At 39.6% G+C, this 13,447-nt stretch overlaps 1 protein-coding gene across 1 annotated transcript; it reads right to left on the bottom strand.

Annotated features, from left to right (window-relative positions):
- Positions 1–8,701: 8,701 nt before the first annotated feature.
- Positions 8,702–12,626, bottom strand: LOC139775835 (venom allergen 3). Its single transcript, XM_071712137.1, has 5 exons — positions 12,561–12,626; positions 12,100–12,270; positions 11,912–11,996; positions 11,258–11,393; positions 8,702–9,208 (listed from the first exon to the last, which is right to left on the bottom strand). Exons 1-5 carry the CDS (start codon positions 12,624–12,626, stop codon positions 8,833–8,835), a joined length of 834 nt encoding a protein of 277 aa, XP_071568238.1. The 3' UTR covers positions 8,702–8,832.
- Between the last annotated feature and the right edge of the window lie 821 nt (positions 12,627–13,447).

The raw sequence follows: 13,447 nt of genomic DNA, 5'->3' as shown, positions 1-13,447 counted from the left end.
TTGATTGTAAAAAGAACATATTTAAAACTACTAAATTTCTAATGCAAAATGTTAAAAATAAACATAAAATCTACCTTCGAGCCGGTCCTGCTTGGCCCGAACCGGATCCTCCGGTACTGCAGGTGGCAAATCCGCAGAAAATGCATCCGTATCTGCATCTGAAACAATAAATAATCATATTGATTAAAATTACTAATTTAGTAGAATGCCTGTTAGAATTAAGCATTAGAACGTGAAATGGTTAAGTAATATTTTTATTATTTTATTTGTATATTATTGTTCACGATGCGACGTGAAGGAAGATGGAGATAACGTGGGAACTGACGCAAATATTCAAACGTGGCGCGTCACTTTATTATATAGCCAAAATATACAAAAGAGAAAAAGAAAACTTTATACGAGGTTTATAGAATTTAGAGGTAGACCGAATTGCGAGTGTTCCGCATTGAATTCGTTTAGTTACATTTTCGTTCACTGTAATTTAGACCGCTCGCGATCGAAAGTAGGTAATGTCTAACGACGACTAATCAACGTAAGAAAGTTGCCGAGTTTTTTATACTCGCAATGAATATACCAGAGACTCCGAGCCCCTGGCAACAGCGAGTAGAGACAATAGAATTGTTGGCTTCTCGAAATCATTACGACTAACAAAGTTCATGATGTACCGCTAGTATTGCGAGATAGCGGTTTACGTTTCGTCCTGTTTGATTACGTTTAAAATCAACAAGCTTTCAAACCATCGATCGCCGGAGCAGGTCCGAGAACAACTCAAGTTTCGTTATAATATATAAAATGTTAAAAAGAAGATCGATAAAAATGTCGTGGTGCCTGCTATGAAACGATCGCTATTTTTAGCGATCGTAATCTCGAACAATTATTTAAAATATAGTAATAAAATTTTGAAGCATTTACTTGATTACGATATTCCTCTCGATACTTTCGCTCGACTCTTTTCTTTTTGCGAGGATAATATATAGAGATATTTTAGAACTATTTTTGTGGACCTAAAATAATTCTTTTACTACGTACGTTTCAAGTTTTTGCAAAATTCGCTAAGAAATTACGCGTCCAACGGTTAACGTGACTCATTATATAACTTCTATTTTCCTAGCGGAATTGTAGCAAACTATATCGATTAAAAGATCCATTTCAAGATATCAACTAAACGTTACAGCATACACCGTAATATACCGTAATATACCGTTACGAGATGTAATAAAAGGACAGCATCGATACCTGTATTGTAATTAAATCGTAATATCGTCTCTAATGCGCAACATGCAACGAATGCGCCGTTGTAATGAGATACGATAAAGAGATGGAATTTAGTTAGGGTGTCGTGTTACAGTATTTCAGCGCGTTACATGTTATCGCGCGTATACGAGTAACGTGGCGCGTATCACTATTATGTATTTGCTATTCTCGCTCGCTCGGAGAGCACGCGTCTAACGTACGCCGCACATTCGATCTCTATGCAGCTTTGAACGTGCGTGCTTATACTTTGAAAGTGCGACATACTTTAGCGGCAGAGCGCACCCCGCTCGCTCGCCTGGCTAACAATGAATCGGAATGAATAGACGTTACGACCGAGCCTACCTTTTAACCCGCCACGCGTAATCCCCATCCCTTCCCACGTACTTAATAAACGTGTGGTCGGCGCGCGAAGAATCGGTATCGTACGCACAATAACTAATTCATAATTATTTTATAGAATATCAAATATACCGATTGATTGCTACAATTAAAAATATAAATTTATTCTAGATAAAATGTATTGAGTACATTTTATTTTAGGAATTTATCATTAAGTTAGATGAGTATATTTTATCGTAATTATTTAATTCTTCGAAATAAAAAGAGAGAAAATTTTTATGATATGCTATAAAATGTATTAGAATTCTTTATATTAAAGAATGTATAGAAACATTAATAAAACATCGTGTTTTGTTACATTAACTTATCACGTTTCACGTATTGTATATACCGAATACCGGATTTTATATACCGTAGGTATACCAGATTGTTAAATTGCTTAAAACATTATAAATTAATTTGTTAAATACATTGTAATATTGATTTATTGCAAAACGATATAAACGTGTTTATTAGGTTATTTTATTTGATTTTATAACGCATTCTATAGCGTCCATAATACGTCTATATTCGTCAAAATTATGTAATATATAATATTATTAATTCCTTCGTTTCTATATATATAATATTATTAATTCTTTCTTAACGTGAGAACTAAAAATATACTTCATGAAAAACACTCACGTAGTATTACAGTTACACAAGTGTCGCAATGTACGAAAAAGAGTTACGAATATTCGAATATTCGGGCAGACGTTGAAATAACATCGATATAACTGTTTACACGGTAAATGATCGTTTCGTAACGATAGGACGTCCATCGCCGAAAGCTGCGATCGATCGATCGATTTCTTTCTGCATATTTGTCTCTATTAAAATAAACCATTAAAATGAAATGGTCAACTGAGATACACGTTCGTTTATTTTCACGTCATATTTTTCACGACACGCTACCTTTTTCACATTTCGTTGCGTGTATCGCTAATTTTCGCCCATTTACACTTCAAAATTAAAACGGCTCACACGACTATCGTTTTCCTTTTTAATTCCCACGTTACTTACATGCATTTATCACGTACGAAGCTTTTTCACACTCACCTATATAGAAGACCTCGCGATACCGCTCGCCGTTTCGCTGACATCGTATCCAATCACTCTTCTTGATGGACTTAGGATCCGAATATTTCAAAAAGCGAAGTTGGCACACTTCTCCACCTTGCGCATTCTCTTCTTTTCCCTTCGCTTTCATCTTTTTTGCCCGTCCGCGTCACATTCACTTGTTACTACTCCGATCATCGCTATCAGTAGTAATAGTCTTCTTCCTTTCACTCCGGCTGACGTTGAAATTCCTTTCCGCTGTTCGAACTCCTTTATCTCTCGTCGCGCTCGGCTCCTTGATATTTTTCCTCTTTACTCCGGAGGTATTTTTTCGGGAGAAATCAGGAGTAATGCTTCACCGTTGTAGCCTGTTTTTATCGGGCACCTTTTCCATCTTCGCGGAGACTCAAGGTAACTCGTAGAATGATGCGGGAGGCGTAGTCCCCCGGCTTTTGCGGCGGTAGGAAGCCTCAGTAAAAATTCATCAGCTCGAACAACGTTTGCGTCAAAGGGATAAATTCCACGGAATAGAAGAGCCCCTCTCTCTCTCTCTCTCTCTCTCTCTCTCTCTCTCTCTCTCTTTCTCTTTCTCTTAACGTTAATCGAAATGGCTGCTCTGTGGACCAAACAGTTTTGAATATTTCACTGCATCTCTCTCTCTCTCTCTCGCGACCGAAGCCATCGCGAGTCTCTCCGCAATAACATTTTCGAAAACGCAACGTGAGAAACGTCGCAAATTAAGAGCACGTCGGTTTATACGCGAGGTGCAAAACGGCATTTTCTCGCAACGAGCCTTTAGGTTCTTGAAGTCCTTAAATAATCGACACAAGTCGATCGTCTTTTTCTTCTTTTTCTTCTTCTTTAATTATAATATAGTTCCTGCCTTCTGTCGGAGCGCAATATGGCCAGCTTCCAGTAACAACTGTAACAAGTCGATCGTCTAACTAGTCTAATATATTAATGTACGGCAAGTAATCTATAACCATCAAACTGACCGCGGGATCGGAGCGAGTTAAAAGTTTCGGAGCATTCCGGAAGGGTAAGTGCGCCGGTTCACAGTGCGTCGAACGTTCTTCTAGCGACGACTCGGCCGCGCGCGTCTTTATTTTCCGAGAATTGTTTACCGCGCGCGCTACCCGACGCGACGCCGCGCCGGCCGACGCCCACGCAAGGTTACCGTAGCCGTTATTCGCGCGGCGAGAGCGAGACTCGAGCAGGCAGCCTCGTACGCCATCATGGCCCCATTATTACTTACCGGTTATCCTACGTCCCCTACGAATTCGCGAGCCATCGCGAACGCGACACATCTCGAAACGCGACGCATCATCTCCGCGAAAAAACCGCGCGATTCCGCGCTCGCGCCAAAGCGACGGCAGCGACGCTCGTTCTTTAGGCCGGTTCTACAATCAATCGTAAATATGTCGGAGTCGGATGTCGGAACGCAGCCGACGGTCCAATGAGAGAATTTCTTTTTCGAAAACGAATTCTCATTGGATCATCTCGGTTAGAGTGCTTGGAGCGACTCGTTCGCACGTTCAAACGCGAGATCAACGCAACAGGGTTTAAAAATTGCCGCTTCTCGCGATTACTTAACGGATGTGGGCAATCGTTTCCTCAACGAGACTCGTGTATATTTATATTCTGTATATTTGCGTCGCCCTCCGCATCTCTCGCTTTCGATATGGTCGACTTGGCTCGACTGAACGTAAATGGCTATTCGTTTCCGATTGGACGGTAATATCTGCGCGAGTCACTCAATCGAGTGATTCCGTTAACGTGAATGAGACAGAAATCGACCGTTTGTTCGTAATGTGTAATCACATGTGCTTCGCGGTATTATAATACATTATCCGCGCGCGTGTGAATATCCTATACCTACCGAATTGTGTAATTTCGAATCGCGATCCATTAATTCGGCCGTTGATTCGACTCGTGTCGTACCTCGAATCGGAGTGAAGTTACCGAGACCGATTTTTCGGAATTGATTATATCGACGAAGACGAGGCGTCGCGTTCAGTAATGCCAGCATATGGAGCCACGGCTTCTCGGCGACACGAGTGGTGGCGGTGGAGCGAGCGCGCGCGCGGCGCGCGGCGTGCCTAGTGACTAGCCCTAGTCACCCTACCCCCACCACTCGTGCCGCCGAAAACCCGCGGCCCGCGCCAGCGCCGCCCGCGGCTCCGTTTTGGCTGATTTTGGTATCACTGGTCGTGGAGCGAGGAGCGAGCGAGCGAGAAAGGATCGACGCAGAATCAAACGTCGCAAAGTGGTTTGCGTTTTCAGTAAGTGGAATCGTAATTGGCTTCTTTGCTTCGATACTCGTCGGCCGCGTGGCGCGATTCGACGTTCTCAACCATCGGCGATATCGATGAGACGCGTATCTTGCGACGTTTATTCGACGGAGATTTGTCGGGCGTACACTCGGCGAAGCGACGTATGACCAACATGGCGAGTATCTTACCTTTGACTTTTAACTCCAATTATTCGCTCGCATCGCAACACGCAGGAAGGAGAGAGAGAGAGAGAGAGAATGTGCGTGTGATGTGTGTCAGTGTGTGTGTACTGTGTGTTGCTCCGAAACGCGAACGAACTGTTTCTTACTCGAAGAGCGGAAAACGCACGAACGTGCAATCGGGAGCAACAAGTGCGGCGACCGGCGACGACGTGAAGTTGGTCGCGATATTTTCGAAACCGTTCCGCCGCTCGCGATTGATTCGCTGTTCTAAATCTGCGACACTTTGCGGACGCCGAACGTATCGTAGTCTCGTACTGTCGCGATTGTTTTTTCGCCTTCGTTCTTCGGTCCCCGTGACGCGATAGAGTGCTCGTCGCATGCGATCGCTACCGTGCAAAGCACCGCGCGATCGTTGTGTTACGGGGATTAACGCATACACACGTTCATTAATCGCAGTTAACCCTATTTTAGCGAGTGAGTGCCATGAAGAAGCCGCGACGACGAAGGAGGAGGAGGAGGAGGAGGAGGAGAGGAGGCGGAGGCCCGGGATGGCATCGGGCGACGGCGGAGCGATGATGGGTGAGTTTACTCGATGATTATTTATTTGTTTTACTACCCGACGAATTAATCGTTTATCTCCGCGATTGCCACCGTCTGCTGCATTCCGCGCGTCACTTTGCACCATCATGTAACGTAAAATATTTTTGATTATTTTTTTTAGAAGATATCTGATATTTGTTATATACAGAAAATACTCTTGACGTGTTTAATTTATGCGAGCATCAGATCTTTTATTTGTAAATTTTACATTAAAGGAAATAGATTGTTATCTATCTTTTATCGCTACTTTGTTAGCTATCTTTACTGCGAGATAAATGAAAAATTTAATCCACGTAATAATAATTTTTTTTAAATATTTATTGAACTCTATAATTATTACTTGAACGCTATAACGCAAATATATTTGTATTTTGCAGATCACAAACTCCGCTGCTGCGCATCATAAAGTGGTGAGTCAAGTTATTTTTTATTTTATTTGAGGTAATAAATGTTTAAGAAATATACATGTGATAAGATGCACACACACACACACACACACACAAATTTAAAATAAAATTGAAACGTTAACGATCTTTCTGAAATAGATCTCACAGATCCATTACCTTAAGTGAAATTTGAGTTACGGATTAATGTAATTTTAATTAGTCGGAAATTTAAATAACTACAAAATTTTTTTAAGAGATAAAATATATAATTGAATTATAAAATTAAATTAAAAAACGGCGATTCAATGTTAAAATTTCAAGGATTTCCACTTTTTCTTTATTTATTGAGACCACATAACATAATTACGCTTATCTCGGAGCGTAAAATTTTAGAAGACGAGTAATAGTGAATATTAGTCTCCATTTTTCGATCGAAACGAAGATAAATGTAAATTTAATTAGCAGGCATTAAATCTACATAGATTTAACTCGTGATATTTACGATAAAATCACTGTAGTCAACACCGTAATGCGATGTGTTTCCACATGTTTATCACATTTCCATAATTTATAAACTAATAATTGTTAAATCATCGGTTACTTGTTACTGACAATTTTACTCACAATTTACTCGCGAATCATAATGGCAATGCTATATTTACTCAGATTACAATGACATTATTACGCATACAAATGCGCACAATGTGCATTGTAATTTAGATAAACCTGACATCCGATAGCATTACGTAATGATAGATGGATACACATTGGCTCAATATTTTAGATTATCTTAAAATGATGTTTAGTACTTTATCTACGATACAACAGTAATCACAGCGTTAAGTATAGCGACATTGTACAGAACAACAATAGCTGACTCAGAGAGACAATATGGACGGTAGAAGACGTACGATTGCTTATCTGTTGCTTGTTTCTCACTTGCGATGTTCGGCTTGATTTTCTCAGAAATGGCGAATCCTGCAACGTTCCTAAATGAAATAACATATATCAGTGTTTAGATAGAATTTCGGGATTGATACTAAAAATGATCTTTAATTTTATATTTATTTCTGAAATTATTAAAACGCCTTAATTATTCTAATCGTGAATGAAAAATAATACGTTTTTATATAGAAAAAATAATTCTTTTTAGTTTGGCTCCCAACATATTTGGTCTATATTTCTAGATTCTCTGAGACATCTATAAATTTATTTACGAGATCATTTTTCGGAAGCATGTTACGTGTTACGTGGGAAGAATAAAAATGTCTAAATTATTATCGGGGGACGACGATATGTCCTTTTCGGTGATATTAGTCCATCCATCATTCTTATGTCAAGTTCTTGGTGTTCAGAAAGGGATGAATAATCGCTATATACATCGTACGACAAGGGCGGTGCTGATCGTTCAAAAAAAGTAGCTATCGTTTTTTTTTACATTTTAATACAGCGAGATTACTCAGCATTAATTGCAGTTTCGTCATTCTGTGCACGTCAGCCGAAAGTGAGCACGAAAACATTGATCCACATTGACGGACCTTAACCTGGTTTCGTCTGGTTGACTAATGTGATCAACGCGGGAGAAGATATACGCGATAATGAAAGATAACGAACGTTGTTCCCTTCATCTTAATCGCGTAAGCTGCAATGCAGACATTTTTATATGTAGAAAACAGATCGAGAATTTAAAGTAAAATGACAACACACATGATAACACATAAAATTTTTGCCTTAGTTAATATATGTATATGTACTAATAATATTAATAGTAATAATAAAATATAAATAATAAAATAATATCAATATCAATACTAATAATATTAATAAAAATATAAAATTTGACATTAAAAATATTTTTAAAATATTATACGAAAAGAGATGATAACAAAAAATTTCCTGTTCTGTTAGTATATATTTATTGAATATATTTGTTGAATATTATTTCTATTTCTTTCTATAAGTTTTTTTATATAACGTTACATATTTACGTACCCATCCAACAATGCATAAAAAAATATATAGAAGAAATATGTTCACAAAAATAACGTATCGAAAGGCGGGTCAGCAAGTATTAACGGCGAGAGAAAGATTTCCCACCTTTCCCGACAAAGGTAATCTTCTTACACAAAAGTGCTCTCGGCATCTGAGACTCAGAAACACCGATAAAGATAAACGAGCTTTCGTGCTTAAGGATTAACCGAGTGGTCGCGTGTTCCGTAACGATCGATGAAGCGCGGACGGATAACCGACTCGTTTAAGTGTCCAATCGCTAAATAAGTAGTAATGAATGTGCATGGGCAGACAACGTGACGACAACGGTGCGGAACCTCGCACCATTATTTAAGATTTGCAAACAAACTGTATATGACTGCTTGCTCACGCAGTATTAACACATAAAAATTATTAGGCCTTGTTAACGTTAAACTTTACGAGATACTTTGTGCATTTCGCACTATAGTATTACATTCGAATATATTTACAATATCTTGAGAATATATATATAACACAAGCATTCGCTGACATCATAATCGTTACTCTTATTATGATTGATAATAAAGAAGATCGTTAGATAATTTAAAGAGTGCACAAATGGCGATATACATTTCGTAATTTCGAAAGTTATTAATTTTTTTATCTTTTTTTTGCAGAAATATGTTTATTTTTTTTTTAAAGACGTAATATACATATATAGCCTAAGCTTCAAGTTTTCGTAAGATAGGGCTTGTACTTACTGCAAAGGGACTGGTAATGGTCGCTGGGGATGGTCCCGAGCGGGCACAGGCCCGGTCGGCCGAGCTTGTAGAGCTGCCGAGGTGCGGTGCGATCGACGGGTCCGTAATTACACACGAGTACTTCGACCCGATTCCCAAACCCGCCGGGCGTCGCCGCGGTCTTGTTCAAGTCGAGCGTGTAAATCGCGCGGCCGCAGCCAACGTAAATGAACGTCGCCGATGCGAGGGGAATGTAAGAGGAGAGCTGCCACGCCGTACTAGAATAGTTCACTAGTCTGAAAGGTACGATTATCTGGACTAAATGAAGGTGGATGGCCAACAACCAGCCTCGGGCCTCGAGCCCTCTCCATTGACGCACAGCTTGAATTCAAATTAGAACGGGTCTCTTCCTAATTTGAGACGCTTTCGTAAGATTTGAAAGATTATCGCGCATCTTATAGATTTATCTTGATAATTACGAATGGAAATTATTAATTAAGTTTTTCGAGGGAACGTGAAAATAATTAAGATCTCGATTTGACACGAAGTATATATGATAATTCTAAAAACAGAAACATGTTGCCTGAAAAAAATGCCATAAAAATTGTACATAAACCTATCGTTTTATTCTTAATATTATGGAAGGAGCGATATTTCTCTCTCTGTTACCAATTTGCTTAGCAAACGTATTCGGATAAAATTCGACATAAAAAGCTGTAGACATAAAAAAGAGATAGGGGTATTACATTTTTGTACAGCTCTCTTTCGAGCATGCTTTACAAGGTTAAAGTTCGAAGTCTGATTGTATCACATTTTCATGTGTCCTGTAGGAAATTGAAACCATTTTTTTCTATCAGACCGAAATAATAAAAAACGACAGAGGCTCGTTCGTAGTTGCTGGGGGGATCCATGTATACCGGAGTATCGAGTAATTTGAACCGGTACAATAGCACTCTCGATTTCCAATTTACCGAGAGAATACGCGATTTTGATTGTTCCCGGCGCGACAGAAGAAGAACACCATCCGCTGTTCCTCTATTTCCACCCTCTGTTCCATACAATCGGTCTTCGGTCATTTTCCCTGACGGTCAAGTCTTCATCCCTCTCTTTCTCTTCCTTTACTGCCCGTAAACCTCTCGCAGTATCGACTTTAAAGAGTGATCGAAACGAACTGCTGTTCAGTGCACCAAGAAAAGCAGGTACCACAAAAACATGTCAACATTAATTTAATCATCTTTGAAGAACGTTATTCTCTTTCCAAACTTATAGACCAAATTGCAGATTAATTTATTGTTTCTTTCGAATAAATGTAAAAAAAGAAGTAAAAATATAAAATAATTTTAATATTTTAGAATTAATTTGATGAATTTATTATATTTATATTATGAATTTTATATTTATTTCGCTATTGACAAAACGCTACAAATAAAAATTTTATAAATTCTATCACATGTTTAAGAAATTTTGTTTATATAAAAAGAAAATGAAAGGTACAGATATATATTCGAAATCTTGTTAGCTTATTTTTTAAAATCTTATTTGATTCACGGAGGAATGGTAAAGAGGGAGCGCGAAAGTCTTCGTTCGGGGTACCGAGATTCCTAAAACCAGCACTGATTCCCATGAGGGTACCGCGATCGCGAGTGAAAACAGAAACAAGGGTGGATATGTGGGATGAAATAGAGGATCGGCGGAAAGGCGGGAGGAAGACGAAGGGAAGCGAGAAACAGAGCGGTGGCTGCAAACCTTCCCCCAAAATTCGGGGGACCGAGTTAGGTGTGTCTACACGCCGGGTCGAACATCGGGTATTCACAAAGGGATAGCGTCTCTCGACACAAAGGAGTCGTTCTGATCAACTCGGTACAAGCTATTGTATCTTTTTCTCGACAGCATTGTGATTCGCGGATGCATTACTATCGACCTATGTGTACGTAAGGAAAGCGTGCGTGTGTTCATGATTCTTGACGCACGATTTGTGTATACAGTATATCCCATAGATAGCCAGTCATCTTCCACTTGTGGGGGTCTTCGATTAACATAGATTCAATATTTTTTTCTCAACAATAACGTGCCGAGATCATTAATTTTTAAGTTACAAATGATTGAAAACAACGGATTTTTGAAAACTCAAATGTCTGAATAGATAATGGGAACGTTCTTTAATTTTAAATAATTTGATTTTAAATCAATTTATTTTAATAAAATTTTAATTTAAATATTGTCAGAAGTTAATAAGTGAAAATGATATTATTAAAAATTGAGAACTTGCGACAAATAATAAATGTTCTTCCATCGATGTTCGCCAAAGAGAAATTGGTCGAACCATCCACATAAATAAAAGGTGTCTCGCTAAATATGGGGCATTCTGTATATTCCATATATACATATATACTGTGCGCACTTTCGAGTTTTACCCGACTTCCGCGTTGTCAAAGTCTTCCACCTCATCGTACCACGATGTAATATGAAAGTGAATTCTTTCCCTACTCGTGCTATTTTCCACGCTGTCCATGTCGAGCGCATTTACATTCTGCCACACTCCAAATCGTTCTGCAACAAGCGACTTGTTTCAATAAGATTCCGTATATACCTCGACCTCGTACAGCGTTCGTCTTGAGAGCAATGATCACAAAAACGAAATTGCTCACAGTTCTGTCTTCTTAACAATAAAACTTTTAGCTTGCTTATCCAATTTTTCAGATATGGAAATTGCTGTAATTTCGAAGAGAATATTTGACGTTTTCAAAACAAAAAGATGTTACCGTCGGTTGTCGAGTTTCTTATTTCTTATGAATACGAAGATTATTTTCGCGTGTTCTTATCTTCTTATCACCGAAATCTGTGAGCTCCGAATGAACTTTAAACTGAAATCCGAAAGCTCTCGATAAGAGAATTAGAGAATCGAGAGTACGGTCTTATATTATACATAACGCTGTATGCACGCGCGTATTTCGATAGTTGTATCGGTAGAACAATTTCGCGTCTGCATGGGTTATTGGATATTGAAAAATAACGGCGCGGCGAGAGAGAGGGATGAAAAATGAGATATATCCGTCGAAGTTACTTGCCAACGTCTCGGCACTGATCCTTCTCGAAGAGCTTGCACTGCAACGCCCATCGACGTGCTATAACGGCGAGTTCGTCGTCCCAGATCTGTCGAAACAAATGATGCTTCAGACGCCGCGCCGTCCACCACCCCCGGGATAAATGATTAAATATCGCGCGCGTGTCGCGCGTGTTCCGTCGATTTTTCTACCAATTCCATCATGGTCCTCGCGGCGGGCTGCGGCCCGGGATTTCCACGGTTCTCCTTGCCGCTCGCAATAAGGGCGCGATAAAGATTATGGCTGTCGAGCACAGTCTCGATATCCTTTTCGTCGAGATTGTCGTTCTCCATATCAATGCAGTCCGCGCTCTCGCAGTCGGACTACAGGAATGAATAACGAATTGTAAACTGAGGATGCGCGCACGTTCTTTTGTTGTGAAAGGTTTCATCGTTCAATTTTGCAATTATACAAAATAGCAAGTCTTGTAGTCTTGTCTTGTAGTAATAAAAAAAATCTAGGTTAAACGTATTGGATTTCAAAAAGCTCGAACGTATCCCAGCATATTTTATCATGATTGACTACCGAACGTACAAAATTGTTATTCTTTGTGGATCAAACAAGTTTATGTAGACACGTGCGATATTCTCAAGCAGTCTTAATAAATATTTACAGGAAATAAGCACATGGTGTGATCGGGACAAATACGGCAATAATTTCTATCCTCGTTCGTTGACATTCTCCCTCTCGCTTCGCTGTAATGCGTGAGAAAAGATAAGAGATAAAAGATACGAACTGCCCTCCGGTTAAACCCCATCGTCGTCAACCCATTCGCACGATTAGTCACACGCGTCAGCTACAATTGCGTGCTTCAGCTTCTATCCGCGCTCCGCCCTCCGCCCTTAATCGCGCGACGTATATATAAATTTTCCTTTTCTTTTTTCTCCCCCGCGAGCTGTCCAACTTCAGGTCGCGTGAATCAATTTAGCGACTTCGACAGTTTCGAGATGTCAGATTGGTGAGAAAATTTATCGCGCAACGCGAAACGGAAATTCATATCGCCGCTACGCGAACCGACTCGCCGCGCGCCGCGCCGCGCCGGTCGGCCTTACGCTTGATCGATGCGCGAACGGGAAACGAGACGTGTGTCTAAACAACGCACCGCGCGAAGTATCTCAATTCTGCATTTATTACGGTCGAGAATTCGCCGCTGCCATGTAAAGAAATCGCTGCCAGAGTGGGCCACTGATAAATTATCTCGCGGGCGGAATGCCCGGTACTCGGCACAGACCGATATTTTTATTTGCCTGCAGCGTGGCACATTGCTTTATATCCAAATTTATATTCTTTTCTTCTTCTTTCCGCTGTTGCGGAATACCGCAGGATCTATATTTCACTTCGTTTAATTCGGACGGATCTGATTCGAGACCCAAACCTTATTAATACGATAAATAACAATATATTTCAAAAATAATAATAAATAACATATTTAACGGTATATAATATTATTACATAGCATTATAATATACCAGAATCAAACAATTATCAGAGATAAAAACA

Source organism: Temnothorax nylanderi, unplaced genomic scaffold (genome assembly GCF_030848795.1).
Source record: "Temnothorax nylanderi isolate EJ_2023f unplaced genomic scaffold, tnyl_v1.0 TNYL_tig0106_pilon, whole genome shotgun sequence".
NCBI lineage: Eukaryota > Metazoa > Arthropoda > Insecta > Hymenoptera > Formicidae > Temnothorax > Temnothorax nylanderi.
Note: the sequence above shows the minus strand (reverse complement) of the source record. Positions and strands in the feature narration are given on the sequence as shown.